Raw genomic sequence first — 16,303 nt, 5'->3', positions numbered from 1 at the left:
GAACCCTTTGATCAATTTCCCTTTTCTTGTTAATGTGGCCAAAATATTTAGAATTGGAATCATATTTTTCATTGAGAATAATGAGATTTATAAACATCTCTTGTTTGACAAGTGTTTGGAATGGAAAATTCTCATTTCCTTGTCTGAGAAGTTTAGTGTTTCTATCAAGCACAACTTTTTGAGAAGTTATTTAATCAAACCTCATAGTTGGAGATGAATTCTTCTGTTTTCGTGCTTCATTTGGGAAAATTATTACAAGACTGTAATGTGAGCGCATTTGAGTTTTATGGATTTAGAGGTTATTTAAATAAATTGATATATTGCAGTAGTATGTTATAACTATTCGATTTTTAGTAAATTATACAAACATATAAAATAAAATCAGATTCTACAATACTTTTTGAAATAAGTCCAGGTGTTTGAATATATATAATATATACACGTTCATTTCTATTGGGGCGGAGAAATGAATGAAAAGTAAAATTTTTCAAAAAGTATAAGCATATCTAAAATCTTATGCAAAACACCGAATTGAAAATATAAACATTGTATATGTATCTCTATAATGATATGAAAATTACATATAATTATACAATGTTAAAATCCTTGTTGTCTCAAATTTTGTTGATCAATTGTCTCTGCTTCAGTCACTTGTGCTGGGTCTTGTGGTGGAGGTGCTTCTGTTGTTGAAACTTCTTCTCCATCTCTAATTAGAGTCTCTTGTGGAGATTCATTCGGTTCTTCTGGATCCATTGGTTTGGCTTCATAAAGTGGTTGGAATTCCTGAACGTCAGGTATGCCTAATCTCTCCTTGCATTGTAATAAAATGATATCTTTTTGCCACATAACAAAAAGTAATGTTTGGACAGAACTTTTACCGAGTTCTTCTGTAGCCTTTTCGAATTCATCTACAATATCTGGCATTGGATAGCGTTTTTCATTTCCATTTGATTCTTCAACGAGTTTGCACTGTGGAGCTTCAGGAGGTTTTCCACTTTTATCTTTTGGATCTGGTGCTGGAGGGAAAAATCGTGTGTAAATTTGGTTTAAGATATCTAAAAATCTATCGCGATTAATAATGCCTCTTCTGAGAGTATCTTCAGTTTTGAATAATGTAAGAAGTTCGTGTAAGAAGTATGGGTATATAATGCAGCATGGAAATGCAAGTAAAAAATTTCCAAATGGAATTCTATGAGACATAATAGTTCCTGATGATATTGATGGGTCAACGCATTCGCATACGAATACGATGAAATTGTATGGTACATCTGCGCATACTAATGAAATAATTGAGTAAAAATCATCGCAATTAAGTTTCGTTTCTGAAGGAAACTGTTCAAAAGCTCTTAATATGTCGTGAGTAAACTTTATTTTTGTTTCTATTGATTTAAATATCATTGGAAATGTCCAATCAAAAACATCGTGAGGTTCTTCCATAAAAATATAAATAACGTAATTATAAGGAAAACAAAATGAGTTGCATTAGAGGTATAAAGGCATATTTCAACATTGTGAACATATAAATTAGATAATTACAGATGGGTAGAATTTAGGTACATATGAAAATGAACTTGATAATTCATAACATGGCAAGAATTGATACATTTTATTTAATTACAATATTTATTATAAATATATGATAAGAAGCTTTCAACAATAGAAAATATTAGAGTTGAATAACTTATTTTGGTTAATATGAACACATTAATAATAAATGCCCTTCATTTGTGTTCTTTTTATATCCACCTCATTTTAAAAAGAATTGAAGATGTGTGGTATGCATATATGATCATCTCCATATCATAATATTCCTAGAACTGAAATTTGAAAAGTTATGATTTCAAATAATCTAATTAGAGTGATATTTTTAAATTATTATATGTAAAATATTTTTATTGGATTTTATTTAATAATTTGGCTGATATAGAAAATTAATATCTAAACTGTACTCGTTTAAAATGACGATTTTCAAAAAAATTGATTAAATAATTTTTGAAAAAAAAATTATACATCGATTATCTGGATGTTATTCCATATTTAATATTAAATTTCAACTTTAGAGTAAAAAATATCGTGCATAGAGCTCCACCTGGTATATTATGTCAATTATTGATTATTCATCTAGTGGATTTTCCAAAATATTTAAAACTAGATTTTAATATATCATCGAGAAGCTTTCTATTTCATCCCACATTGTGAGAGTTTTTCTCAGTTGCTAAAAAAAAGGATTCAATAAGCTTAATTTGCTAAATTTATTGACAAAATTTATTTTATTTGATAATATATAAAGTTCATCAAAAATTTTTAAATGTATGTTCAGTGGCAAGCAAGTTAATCAATACTATGCGCAGTTAATAAGCAATCGCATACTTAATATCCAGAATAGTATTTTTTATTTGGTTGTTAAGCTCTTATGAGCTACAATGTATTTCAGTTCTCAATTTTCCGTAAAGAATTCAATGCTTTGTGCACTTATTTAAAATTTATTAAGAAAGGATCGATCATTTTAAAGTGAATCAGCAAAAATATGTCTTTCTGTTCGAATTCATGCATTAGCCTTCTCCTTATCTATGCCAAAAACAAATAAATTTTGTGGCAGAGATTTCATTAGTACATGCATTAAGCAAAAAGTGACAAGAATTCTCCCAAATGCCAAGAAAAAACACATATTTATGACATGATTAACTCAAGCTCAGGTTCTTTGTAGACATTATTACTGAATTTTATTAAAACTCTATCCTAAAATTGAAAGGTTCTTTCTAAATTGCACATTTTTTTATGGCATTCATCAAATAATGTAAAAAATTACTGACAAATATAAATGCTATAAAATTTGGATATCAAATATCACATCCACATCATTGGTTATCATATGAATTTTTGATCTAAATTCTGTTCAAAAAGTGACATTCAGGTCATCTTTCTGACAAACCGCCGGATTTCTAAACAAGAATGGAGCTTGTATCACGTAATAACCCTTGCGGATGGTCTCTTGTTACGCTTGTTTCAAGAGGCAGCTCTATCATTGCAGAAATTCAACGCCTCAGTCAATATATTCCTGAGGATTTTACTTTCCCGAAAAATCAACTTAATCATCCTTACGCAAAAATCATTTACGACTTTTCCTATTTTGGACACGAAACAGAAATAGAAAATCTTATCGAGAGTGATCCAGATCTTAATGAATTAAATGAAGAATGCAGAGAAACTCATATCGAAATTGTTACACGCTTTTGCCGTCTTTTTGAGTCAATTGTTCGTTACGCTCTTGACTTCCTCCATTACCTCGAGCAGTTAAATCAGCACGTCTTCCTTCAAATCACTGTAGAATCCTTGTTAAATGAGACACAAGGCAAACAGCTTCTCGGCGAAGCCCTCTACTACTACGGTGTCATGCTCCTTCAGATGGACTATTATATTCCAGGTTTAGTCCGCGAAAGGCTTCTCGTCACATTTAACAGATGGAGAGGCTCATCCATGCTTCTTAACTACTCCAAAGTCTGCGAGGTCTGCAGACAAAGCGGCTACGTTGTTGGCCAGCCATATCCAATGGGTTATCCCCTCGAATTCGTCAATAGACTTGAAATCCCTGTTGACTTCGTCAATGTATTGATTGGAAAATACCGTAACGACGACTGCTACCTCATGTTGCAGAACTACCCAGAAGCTGAGCACAGATCCGTCGCATTAGCTCAACAAGCTTCAATGTTGTTCATCTTCTTATTCTTCTCTCCAAACACTCTCAACAACGAAAACTTCATCATGCGCGAAATTGTCGATAAATTCTTCTTCGATAACTGGATTATTCCTTACTTTATGGGAGATGTTGTCGATCTTTCAGTTATCTGGAAAGACTTCAAGGCCGCAAACATCGCCATCCAAAACACAATGAAACAGAACAGCATGAGATACGCACAGCGCTACATGGAATTATACGAACCAATTCATACGAAGATCAAACAAGTTCTTTCGGATGGCTTCACCAAGACAGAACAGCTACTCGACGGCATCAACGATTTCTTCAAACTCGATAGAGATGCCAACGTTTGCATCAGATTTTTGTTATTACATACACAGGAACCCGGCAAGAAGGTCCAATTCCCATTCAGCAGGGACAAACTCCTCGCGTTCCTCCTTGATCTTGGTGAATTCGAGTTCGAATTGAAGAATGCCATCGAAACAGCCCTGAATACTAAGCCAGAAATCTGGACCGACACGAGGAACAACGCCGTCTCCATCCTTAAGCAGCTTGCTTTGTCCTTCTCCGGTACATTATCCCTTGCTTCCCTCCAAAAGGACGAAAAGCTCCAGCAGTGGTTCGAAAACATGGCCGGTGAAGTGAACATTCTTGAAATTGACAACAGCGTCGGCAACGTCCAGAAAATTTACCAATTGACAACCGCTTTGGAGTCAATTCTTCCTTTCCACCAGATCAGCTCCTCCATCTTCATCAAGGAGTCCGTTGCAAAGGTCATTGAAGCCCTTAAGATCCTTGCTCGTCTTCTCAACATTGATGAGAAATTTGTTCCATTAATTGGCACATTATCTGACTTTTCATACGGTTTCTCACTTGTCAGATCCTTTATTCCTCTCATGCAGAAGCGTATCAAGAAAGATCCTTTCTCTGTTCTCAAACTACGTGCGACATTCCTCAAAATGACATCAATTCTCGATCTACAGCTTGTCAGAATCATCCAAAGCGAGTCTAAAGATGTCGATTCAGTTTCAGAGCATTACTCCAACATCATTGTCCAGTTTGTCCGCGATGTTCTTGAAATTGTCCCCATTTCCATTTTCGGAGTTCTCGACCAGATCATCCAACTCCGCACAAATGTTCTCAAGGAGTTACCGAACAGAATAGAGAGAGCACAGTTGAAGCAGTATGCACAGCTCGAAGAGAGATCAAAACTCGCCCATCTGACAAAGGAAATTTCCATTTTGACAAGTGGTGTTTTAGCCATGAAGACAACATTGATGGGTGTCATCACTGTTGATCCTAAACAGATGCTTGAAGAAGGCATCAGGAAACAACTCGTAAAGAAGATCATCAAAGTTCTTTACGAACAACTTGTCCAGCCAAATACAAAGGAACAAATCACTGCTGAAAGATTCAACAAGATCATTGATAGAGTTGGCAGAGCAATCGATGGCATAAGACACTCATTCGAGTACATGGGTGATTACGTTAATATCGATGGTCTCAGAATTTGGCATCACGAATACAGCAGAATTATGTGTTATTTGGTCGAACAAGAATCTAACAAATTTGTCAAGAAGAAGATCTTGGGCTGGCAATCCGAGTACCAGTCAAAAGTTGCTCCAATCAAGATCCCCAAGATGGAAGGAAAGTACGCAACATGCATCGGATCATTGGCTTTCTCTTTGATCGATTTGACCAGACAAACAAACTCTGTTTACTGCGGAATCACCGGCGGATGGTTGAATCCACAAACAGGAGAAGAAGTCCTCGGAACAAAGACAATCGATAGACTATGCAACGCTATAGGTATCGAAGGAACATCATCAATAGATTTGCTCCTTTCTTTCACTCTCGCAAGACAGTTGCGTCAGTTCTTTGAAAAATTTGAGAAAGGACATTTCGGAAATTACACGAACTTGTTGAACAAATTGCTCGATATGTGGCCATCTCCTCCAGAATCAATGGAAGTCTACAATGACTTGCTAACAAGGATCAAACAGGATTCTCATGATTGGACAATCCTCATCTGTTCAATCGGCCAATTACAGCTTCTCAAAATGACGATAGACGCCCATATGGAACTCAAATGCAAGTTGGAAGCGGAATCCCTCAATTTCATGCTTGAAAACACGAACACAACTGTTCTCCAGGCAATCAAGCAGTTCTACAGAGACCCAACACATAATCCTTACCCATCTTCAAACTTGATCGCAGCAATATCAACTTATTTGGAGAATTGCGGAATGTGTCGTCCTCTCGAGAAAATTTACACAATGTCAAAACCGCTGCCAGAAATTTCTTTGGTTATTTTCTCATTGACATTGCTTAACTTGAATAACCAGAAGTTGCAGGAATACGACAGACTCCACATGCTCCACAGGCCAAACATCTACGCACACTTCGAATTCATTGTCGGAATCATCACGATTTTGAGACAATTGAACGTAAACCACCAGTACGCGTATTTGACATTCATCGGCCAGTACGCAAACATTCTTTTGGCTTCGTTGCTCAACTCTGGAAGGATGGAATCAACTGGAGGAGTACAGATTCCAAGGGCTCTCAAGCACTTGATGATTTTCGTCAAGGACTACGAGAACTTAACAAATACTCCAAGAAGAATGGTTGATACTTTCATCCCTCCAACTATTTTTGACTACTTGTCAATTTAATTTTTTTATTAGAATTTTTTTTGGAAAATAAAATCAAAAAAAATAATACCTTTCAGTTATATGTAACATAGAAATTTTTAAAATTTTGTCAAATTTATGCCTGAAAACTTCATGAAGTATGCATTCTTGTTGCAGTTGAAGCCTCTCAGCAATTATTATGTTACATTCATGATGAACGAATACGATTTAGAGATTGGTTTAGATTATTGCGGATTGTATAATAATAAAGAATCCTTTTTAATTTATTTCGATCAAATTAACGACATTAACAAATGCTTTATTAATTCAGCGAGGTTCGATATTCCATCCTTGCTCGAATACTTCCTTTCACATGGTTCAAATATCGTATGAAATAAATAATGATGGAAAAACCACTCTTCACATTGCAGCATTGCATAATTGAAAAGAAAAGACCAAAGTTCTTATTTCATATCGTGCAAAAATTAATAAAAAAGATAAAGATGGAAAAACTGCTCTTCATTGTGCATCATATAAAAATAGTAAAGAAAAGGCCAAAGTTCTTATTTCATATCGTACAAAAATTGATAAAAAAGATAAAGATGGAAAAATTGCTCTTCATTGTGCAGCAGAACATAATAGTAGAGAAACAGCAGAACATCTTGTTAATTTATAATTTTATAAATGATATGCTATGCAAAATAAATATTAATCATTTGCTTATGTGCGAAATAACCTTTCTATAGGATTTTATTTTAATTAAAATTAATTATTGTCAGCGAAGTAATTGTTTGCATTTTCAAAACATTGAATTGAATTGAAAGAAATTGATTGTTTTTATATTAATACATTAAATAAAAGAACATTAGTTTGAATTTTGATATTTTATTACATTTTAAAACAATAATATAATAATATAAAAGTTATTGAGGGATTCCAAGATATCTTTCGGGAATTGATTCATAGTCAAATGAATCAGGATCTGCGTTCCTGTGAAGGCGATAGAATTTCCACTTGAGGTCGATCGTTTGGTCATGGATTGCACATCCTGGAAGCATCACGATCTTGATGTTGTGATTACCTCGAGTGAAATATGTCTTCGGACTCTCGAGATATGTCTCATCTGGTGTTTCATCACAAGAGTATTGATCAGACAGAGAACTTCCTGAAACGAGTTCGCCATCGATATATAGACTGCTGAATGGCTTAGACTGCAACAAGAACTGCAAATATGTATTCTGTGGCACATACAAAACCGACTCTAATGTAACAGTTGTATATGATTCACTCATTTCTATATCATCAAAGTTAGATAAAACTGTTCTATTCGATATGAAACTATCTGTGTATTTTGAGATATAAGAAATTCCTCGTTTTCCTTCATCAAAATAGTACTTTGATGTATCTTCACAAAACATGTTGTCGGTGAAACTATCACAGTAACAGCCGAGTCCATCTGAGTCTCTTCCATATTCTGGAATTCCATTCTCGTTACAATACGAATCACTTACTTGAGAACATGTATCTGTATAATATCCTGGTAAACAATCATCTGTCATACAATCAATTAAAACACTATTTGAAGTATCAATGATATCATCATAATTATCAATTGTTGCCTGAACTTGAGGAGGGTGACCAGCTCCAACATTTCCTGCTATCATCAATGGATAACATCTATTCGCATATAAATACTGATCTAAGTACTTTTTAGTATATGTATTAAAACCAGATCTTCCATCTTTTGCGTAAACATCCGAAAAATTGAATTGTGCTCTTATATTTGCATAAACAAGACCAATAATTGTGTAAGTTCCTGTTTTTTTTGGACAAAAAGAACCCGTCAATATTTGCCATTTACTGCTTGGTGGACCCTTGTTGAAATATTCGGAAAAATTAGATACATGTTTCTGGTCAATATAATATTTAATAATTCCTTGTTGACCATTACTTCTAAAAGAACAATTGTTCGCTGGGTAATGAAAATCGCTCACAAATAGGAAGAAAATCATTGGATTTTGAGATCACTTAAGCATCCCAATGATTACGCAAATTTGAGTCATTTTACCAAAACAACTGCAAATGAAATTTGTAGTTGTTTAATAATAATATACAGTATGATATAATTTTTTTGTAATCAATGAATAAAACTAATTCTTTAGAAATATTGAAACAACTCTCTCAAAAATATTATGATCGCTTTTTTTGAAAGAACATTTTTTTTCTTTTACTATTAATGAGGATAAAAAAGCAATTTCAAAAATTAGTGATCGAATATATGACCATTTTCTATTTTCAATTCTATTAAAAAGAATATATACTTACTGCACTGTTCTTGATTAAAATGAATGCCATTCATTTCCTCGCGAACAAAATTATTTTAATAAAACACATAGAAAAAATTGAGGAATACGTTCTCTCAAAATTAAATGTGTTCCCAAATATCTGCAATTAAATTATGACGTATTCTGTATTACAAAACCACACCCAATTTTCAAAAATTTAAAGTCTCAACATAATTTTCAATGCTCGATTTTTAAAAACAGTTTAAAAATGGAGCTTATATTGAAATAATGTAGAGACTAAGAATTATCACAGACTATTTCAGAGGATTGAGTGACAACTCAATCCTCTGAAAAGTCCGAGGTAATTCGAAAAATTTATCATATCGTTCAAATTTAAATTCAAACATAGAAAAGATTTTGATAAAAAAAAGGAATTAAAATATAATAAAAATAATAACTTTATATACTTAAAAAAATTTTTTTTGTTATAAAAACAGTAATTGAAATTCAATGTTGTCTCTTCTCGACTATTCTTGCGTGATTAACAGCAGCGGCCTCTAATCTTGCAACTTTAGCATTTGCTTCCTTCAATTCCTTAATAACATTATCATATAAAATCAAAAGAGAATTAAATTGTTTCTCTCTTTCGCTTACTTCGCTTTGTTTCTGCTTAAGAAGTGATGTCAATTCATCATTACTTAATACTTGGTTTCCTTGAGGATTTGAGGAATTATTCTTCATCAAAGTTAAAACTTTCTCTAATTGCTCAGCTAATTGTGCCTTTTCTTCTACCAATTTATTACACTTCCTTTGTAATTTGGCATTATTTTGTCTTAATTCGGAAATTTCGTTTTCATTTCCATCATTAAGTTCCAAATCTCTGTTCTTTTGGGCGTATTGCTGCTGCTTGGCCAAATTAGTCAACTTATTGTTCTTTTCTTCGTTGAGAGAAATCAATTTATCAATTTTTTCTTGATAAGAATCGATTTCTTTTTGTAATTTGGCAATTTCGTTTTGTTTCTCATTATTCTGCTTCTTGAGGTTGTCTATTTCATTCTTCTGGTTGTTAATATACTGAGATTTGTTGTTTAATTCGTCTTTCTGCGAATTAATCTCAAATTCGAATTCAAGTTTTTCGTTGAACAAATTATTGTATTCTTCGTTCAACAAATCGATATCTTTCTGCCTCTTCTGGATATACTCCTTGTTCTGATCAAGCTCAACCTTCTGAGAAACATTGGATGCTTTCAATGATTTGATTTCTTCGTGCAAACTATTCAATTTTTGAATGAGTTCTGAATTTTCTTTGGCGAGATTTTCATTATTATTTTCTTTTTCATGAGAATCTTCGATTAATTCTTGGATCTGTTCATTGAGATGCTTGATCTGTTCGTTGAACTCTTTCTCAGCTTCATCGATCTTTCTGTTCTTTTCTGCGAGAAGTTCGTCTTTCTCTTTTTCTTTATTCTCCATTTCTTCTTTGTTGTTTTCATTCTTCAATTCATTGAGTTGACGATTTAATTCTGCGTCTTCTTCTTCAAGAGAAATGATCTTCTGACCCAAGGCCTCGATTTGCTCCTGGTAATTAGCAAACATGTCGTTCTGTGACTTCGTGTTATCAGCAAGTTTTTGTTCTAACTGTTTCTTGGCATTCTCGAGATTTAACAGTTTCTTGTTGTTTGTTTCGAAGTCTTTGGATAGCTGCGAGTTTTGGGATTTGAGTTCTCCATTTTCATTCATCAAATTGTGCAAGTTTCTGTGTAATTCATCACATTGTTTCTGTGAATCTTTCAACTCTGATTTGAGTTTCTTTATTTCATCATTTTCTGTCTCTTTTTCTTTGGATTTTTCTGCCAATTCTGATTTGATTATTTCAATTTCATTGGCTCTTTCTTGTAACTGAGATTTCAATGAATCATTTGCTTTAATTAATTCATCAATTCTGGATTTGGACTTGCTGTTTTCATTATTCAACTCATTAACTTTAGACTTGATTGAATTGTTTTCTTTACTTAATTCATCAACTTTAGATTTAACAGATTTGTTTTCTTCAATTAAATCTTCGTTTCTCGATTTGATTGAATTGTTTTCTTTAGTTAACTCAATAAGTTTGGATTTGAGTTGTTCAAGATCTGAGGAATGATCATTTGACTGGAATTGTTTCATCTCTTCTTCGAGGGAAACAATTCTTTGCTTTGCTGCTTTGAGTTGTGTATCAATTTCATAGTTTGTAGACATTAATTCATGCATGTTTTTATCAAGTTCTTTATTATCTTTAATTTCATCATTTAATTTCTTCTTCAATTCTTCGTTTTGAGCCATTCCTTGGTTATAACTCTGTTCTAACTCTTCATACTTTGACATTCCTTGGTTATAACTATCTTGTAACTCTTCGAATTGTCTGAATCCATCATCCAACTTCTGTTGCATTTCTTCTTTTTCTTTGTTTGATTCAGTTAATTGTGTTTGAATTTCTTCTTTTTCTTTCATTGCCTTGGCCAAATTCTTTTGGAGTTCGTCCAATTTAGAGTTGAATTGTTCTGATTGTTGTTTATATGTCTTGAGATCATTCAAACTATTTGTTTGTCCATCAAGTTTGGATTTGAGTTGTTCTATTTCTGTCAAATGGGATCTGATTTGATTTGACTTTCTTTCTGTTTCTGCGGTCAATATATCAATTTGGTTCTGTTTCTCAGTGTTTTCTTGCTGTAATTTGCTCTTTTCACTCTTTGCAGCTGATAATTGTGTCTTCAAATTCTTGTTTTCTTCTTCAAACTTCGATTGATTGTTTTGTTCTTGAAGAGCTGAAACTAAAATCTTCTGTTTTTCAAATTGGTCTTTGAGAGTTCTATTTTCTTTATCAAGTTTAGATTTATCTGATTTGAGTTTGTTGAGTTCTTCATTGATCTTGGATGTTTCATCTTTAGACTTCTGAATTTCTTTCTCTTTGTTTTCGATGTCATCTTTGAGTGTCTTTATTTCTCTCTTCATATTGAATATATCTGACTGCAAGTCTTGGATCTTTTCAGCTGAACTCTGATCTTCTTCTTGTTCTTGCTTCTTCGCATTTTCTTCTGTCACTTTTTGAAGATCAGATGTCACTTTTTGTAATTCAGATGTCACTTTTTCAGCTTCTTGATTCAATTTCTGAATTTCTTGATTCAAGTTGTTGATTTCTGTATCTTTAGCAGCGAATTCTTTCTTCTGTTTCTCAAGTTCTTGTGTGTTCATTGTGAAGGTGAGTTTAAGACTGTTTACTTCGCCTTCTTTCTCTTGAACTTCTTTTTGTAATTTTTCTGTTTTTTCTTTGAGTTCTTCGTTTTGTTTCTTGAGTTCTTCATTCTCTTTCTCCTTATTTGTGATCATTAACTTGCTGGCAGTGATTTCTCTTTCTTTGTTCTGAAGTTGTAATCTGACTTCTTCGTCATCATTTGTCACTTTTTCTTTCATTTCTTCAATTTGTTTTTCTAAGGATTTGTTTGTATTGTGCAAATCAGACATATCTTTATAGTGATGACTTGCTTGTTCTATTTCTTGGCGTCTCATTGCTTCTATTGTATCATTAAGAGCATTGATTTCTTGATCCTTTTCTTTGCGTTCTTTATCAAGTGACTTCAAATTATCTGCATATTCTGCCAATTTCGATTTAATGAATTGTCCGAATTCTTCTTTTTCTTGTTGATTCTTTTGTGCTTGAGAAATTAATTCATCTTTCTCTTTGTGTAATTCATCAAGTTTTTGTTGTAATTCATCGATTGCCTTAGAAAGAGCTTTGTTTTCTTCAAGAAGTTTAGCATTATCTTTCTTCTTTTCGTTTGCATCAGCAACAAATTTGGATGTAAGTCTTACTGGTGTCATTTCTGTATCATTTACAACTTTCCTGATTTCACTTTCTATCTTGTTCATCTTCTCTTTTCCGAGTTTGTTTTCTTCTGACAAATCATCAATTTGTCTCTTATTTTGTTTGTTTTCTTCTGACAAATTGTCAATCTGTTTCTTCTTCTGTTCATTTTGTTCAGACAAATTATTGATTTGCTTCTCATTCTGCTCATTCTTTTCAGCCAAATCATCAATCTGTTTCTTATTTAACTTGTTTTCTTCTGATAAATTATCAATCTGTTTCTTCTTCTGTTCATTTTCTACTGATAAATTATCAATCTGTTTCTTCTTCTGTTCATTTTCTACTGATAAATTATCAATCTGTTTCTTCTTCTGTTCGTTTTCTTGGGATAATGCATTGATTTGCTGGGATTTCTGAGCGTTTTCTGCTTTGAGTGCTTCGATTTCTTTGGTCTTTTCTTCAATTAAAGCCTTGTTTTGGTTGATTTCCTTGGACTTTTCTTCGTTTTCGGATCTCAATTTGTTGATTTCGGAATTGAGAAGGTCGAATTGTTCGGATTTCTCCCGGAATTGCTTCTTCAAGGCATCAATCTCCTTCTGCTTTAATTCGTTTTGGTCGTTGAGTGAGTTAAGACGAGATTCAAGATCTTTGATCTGATTCGCCTTGTTTTCGAGCTCCTTCTGAAGATCGGCAATCTGCTTGGCAAGAGAATTATTCTCCTCTTGCATTTGGCCGTTTGCGGACAATTTGTACTGGAGATCCGAAATTTGACCTTTAATCTGTTCGGCTTCTGTGTTCTTTGCGGCCAATTCGCCCTTCAACTTGTCGATCTCTGCTTTAAGACGTTCAATTTCGGAGTCTTTGGAATCAATTTCGGATTTGTAATGATTAATTCTCTCCGCGAAAGCTTCTGCTTCCTTCTCCATGTTTACAATGAGTTCAGCCTTTTCATCGTTGTCATTTTGAAGGTTGTCGGTAATTTCGCGATATTTATTCACTGCATCCTGGAGATTAGCGATCTTTTCGTCTAAGCTGTGCTTGAAATTCTTAGCAGCTGAAACTGGAGAGGAGCTTGTGTCGTTGTTGCTGAACATTTCCAAAGCTTGGGTTAATTTGGTATTTTCTGCTTGCAAATCTTCATTTTGCTTGACCTGGGCTTCAAAGAGTCCGTTTAGTTCAGCGAGTTTGCCTTTGAGTTCTTCAATTTCCTCATCTTTGGATTGGATAATTGCTTCATTAACTTGGTTTAAGGAGCTGTTAAGTTCTTGGCTGAAAGAATCATCAGATCCCTTTTCTTTTGACTTTTCTTGTAATTCAGCTAATTGTTTTCTGAGATTCTCCAATTCTTCGGTTAATTTCTGGTTCTCCTGGCTAGTCTTATCACTATCCTGCTTAAGCTTGTCGTTTTCTTGCTTAAGTTTCTGATTATCTGCCTTGAGATCCTCATTTTCACCCTTAAGCTGTTTCGGAGAGTCGATTGTAACATCTAAGGCTGAAGTATTGACCTCGTCTTCATCAGTATTTGTCTTTGAAGCCTTCTTAACTGGAGATCCTGCATTGGATGAAAGGTCTTTATCAAGGAGAGCCTTGAGATCGGCAATTTCCTTATCCTTATTAGCAAGTGATTCCTTCAATTCGGTGTTTAATGTCTGAAGAGTTAGGATTTGAGCTTCTTGGTCGACTTTAGCATCAAGCTCTGCTTTGTATTTGTTAATACGGGAAGTAAAGTCGTTAATTTGGGTCTTCTGAGTTTCGTTTTCGCTTAATGTCTTTGAAAGCTCTTTTTCAAGATATGAAATTCTTTCATTAAGAGTTTTATCGGACTTTTCAGCGAGTCTCTGATTAAGAATTTCAATCTCTTTCTCTAAAGCTTGATTCGTTGCCTGTAATTCTTCGATTTCTTGCTCATGAATTTCAATTTGGGATTGTAAAGCATTTTCTTGGGAGTTTTGGGCAATATCGTTCATTTTCATTGGTTTATGCTTTAGTTCTTCAACTGCTGCTTCTAATTCCTTAATTCTATTATCCTTATTTTGGATAATTTCGCATAATTCTGAGGCAGAATCATTCTTGTTAATGGAAATATCAAGCTGAGATGCGGAAACTTCACTTTCGTCACCGTTGATTTGGGATTTCGAAAGTTTTTCTTGGAGTTCGTTAACACTTTCATTAAGTTGGGATGAGGACTTATCTGCCTTTTCAATGGCAGCAACAATGCCCTCGTTCTTTGGATCTTTCTTCAATTGTGCAACAATTTTTTCTTTTTCCGCAATTGCATCCTTGGATTGCTTGAATTTCTGATCAACCTTGCCAACAATATCATTTATCTTATTCTCCAATTCTCTAATTGTGTTATCTCTTTCAAGAATTGAAACGTCCTTGGATTTGATTTCTTCATTCAAGGATTGTATCTGTTGTTGATAGCTTTCAAGTTGCTTAGCAGATTCTTCATATAAAATGCTATCTTGGGCAATTCTCTCATTAAGCGTATCAATTTGGGCTTGCTTTTCTTTAATTGTGGCTTGAAGTTTAGCCTTTTGCTTTTTAGAAGCTGTTTGAAGTTTAACTTCCGTATTTTCAAGTTCAGTATTTAATTTTTTAACTTGTGCTTCTAAATCGGAAATTGATTTGGCTTGAGCGCTTAATTGAGAAGCATATTGCAATGTTTTTTGATTTAGCTGTTTTTGGAATTTTAATCCTAATTGAGAAATCTTTTCTTCATTAGCCTGTTCTCTAGAAACTTGATTAGCTTTTGAACGGTATTTGTAATTTTCTTCTTGCAAAGATCGGATTAAAATATCTTTCTCTTTTATCTTTTGTGCTAATTCGGCATTTTTGGATTCTAACGCCAAATTTTCCTTCAAAGCGCCAGATAAAGCCTTTTCTTTCACATTAAGCATCGCATTTGAACGAGAACTGCTTGTATTTGGCGAGTGTGTCGATCGATTAAAAGAAGAACTCATATTTTTATTAATTAATAAACTACCACCCTGGATAGATGAAGTGAAAAGAAAGGGCCAATTTTTAGATAATATTGGAATTTACCTTGTTGTATGCTTAAATATCACGGAGTGTCAAATTTATGTTGACTTCGGGAGAATTATTAGGAAAATTAAATTTAAAATTGGATTAATTTGGTAGTGCATTTCATTATGACATAACATTTAGGTTGGAGTTATTATAGTTTTGTTCGCAGATTTTTGCATTCTCAACTTAATATCTTCGTTATTTCTTACACTTGCAAAATTTCTCCGTGCTATGAAGAAGATCTAAGAGTTTAGTCAAAAATAAACTACGATATAATAACAAAAATATAATTAATAGTATTACATTTCAGCCAATAATTATTCAAGCAAGATTCTTTATATATTTTAACTTTCACCCAAAGACTAACACAATTGACTCCAGGCTTATCGTTAATAGATGGTAGGTTAGGCCATTCCGGAAATGTTCCAGTATATCCAATCGCATAATACCAGCCGTCAGATCCAGGTTGACCATCCAATAAAACATATTCTGTTTTTGAACGCACAAGACCTCCCCAAGTATTATCAGTAATTTTTGTTAAATTACGATATCCCGTAACAAAATAAAAATCTCCGAATACTTCATCTTCAAATAGCGGGTTGTTGCTTTGCTGCCATATTAAATAAGTAGAAATTTCTTCATAAACTATACAAAAAGTGAATTTTTCATCCCTATCACGTTGTTCGTCGCCAAGATCACTTAGAATACTATATCTATTCTCAAGATCACACTTAATTGCTTGCTTTGTGTTATTAAAGAATTGGCCTTTAGTGATATTATGGTAAAATATAAGTTGATAGAGCTCACCATTGATAAATCC

The 16,303-nt window shown here is 33.5% G+C and overlaps 5 protein-coding genes across 5 annotated transcripts; 2 read left to right on the top strand and 3 right to left on the bottom strand.

Moving 5' to 3' along the window:
• Positions 1-320: 320 nt before the first annotated feature.
• On the bottom strand, positions 321-1,437 carry TVAGG3_0587900 (uncharacterized protein; the record flags this gene model as incomplete). Its single annotated transcript, XM_001330768.1, has 1 exon — positions 598-1,437. One exon carries the CDS (start codon positions 1,435-1,437, stop codon positions 598-600), a length of 840 nt encoding a protein of 279 aa, XP_001330804.1.
• Positions 1,438-2,933: 1,496 nt separating this feature from the next.
• TVAGG3_0587890 (WASH complex subunit 5 family) lies at positions 2,934-6,423 on the top strand (the record flags this gene model as incomplete). The annotated part of the gene is made up of 1 exon (XM_001330769.1): positions 2,953-6,372. The coding sequence occupies one exon, from the start codon at positions 2,953-2,955 to the stop codon at positions 6,370-6,372; it is 3,420 nt and encodes a 1,139-aa protein (XP_001330805.1).
• A 45-nt stretch (positions 6,424-6,468) lies between these two features.
• Positions 6,469-6,723, top strand: TVAGG3_0587880 (spectrin binding; the record flags this gene model as incomplete). Its single annotated transcript, XM_001330770.1, has 1 exon — positions 6,469-6,723. The coding sequence occupies one exon, from the start codon at positions 6,469-6,471 to the stop codon at positions 6,721-6,723; it is 255 nt and encodes an 84-aa protein (XP_001330806.1).
• A 510-nt stretch (positions 6,724-7,233) lies between these two features.
• TVAGG3_0587870 (uncharacterized protein) lies at positions 7,234-8,363 on the bottom strand (the record flags this gene model as incomplete). Its single annotated transcript, XM_001330771.1, has 1 exon — positions 7,254-8,342. The coding sequence occupies one exon, from the start codon at positions 8,340-8,342 to the stop codon at positions 7,254-7,256; it is 1,089 nt and encodes a 362-aa protein (XP_001330807.1).
• A 694-nt stretch (positions 8,364-9,057) lies between these two features.
• TVAGG3_0587860 (A-type inclusion protein-related family) lies at positions 9,058-15,438 on the bottom strand (the record flags this gene model as incomplete). Its single annotated transcript, XM_001330772.2, has 1 exon — positions 9,123-15,419. The coding sequence occupies one exon, from the start codon at positions 15,417-15,419 to the stop codon at positions 9,123-9,125; it is 6,297 nt and encodes a 2,098-aa protein (XP_001330808.1).
• Between the last annotated feature and the right edge of the window lie 865 nt (positions 15,439-16,303).

The sequence above is a fragment of the Trichomonas vaginalis genome, chromosome II (assembly GCF_026262505.1).
Source record: "Trichomonas vaginalis G3 chromosome II, whole genome shotgun sequence".
In the NCBI taxonomy this organism is placed as follows: domain Eukaryota; phylum Parabasalia; order Trichomonadida; family Trichomonadidae; genus Trichomonas; species Trichomonas vaginalis.
The sequence above is the reverse complement of the archived record's forward strand: the minus strand, read 5'-3'. Positions and strand labels throughout refer to the sequence as shown.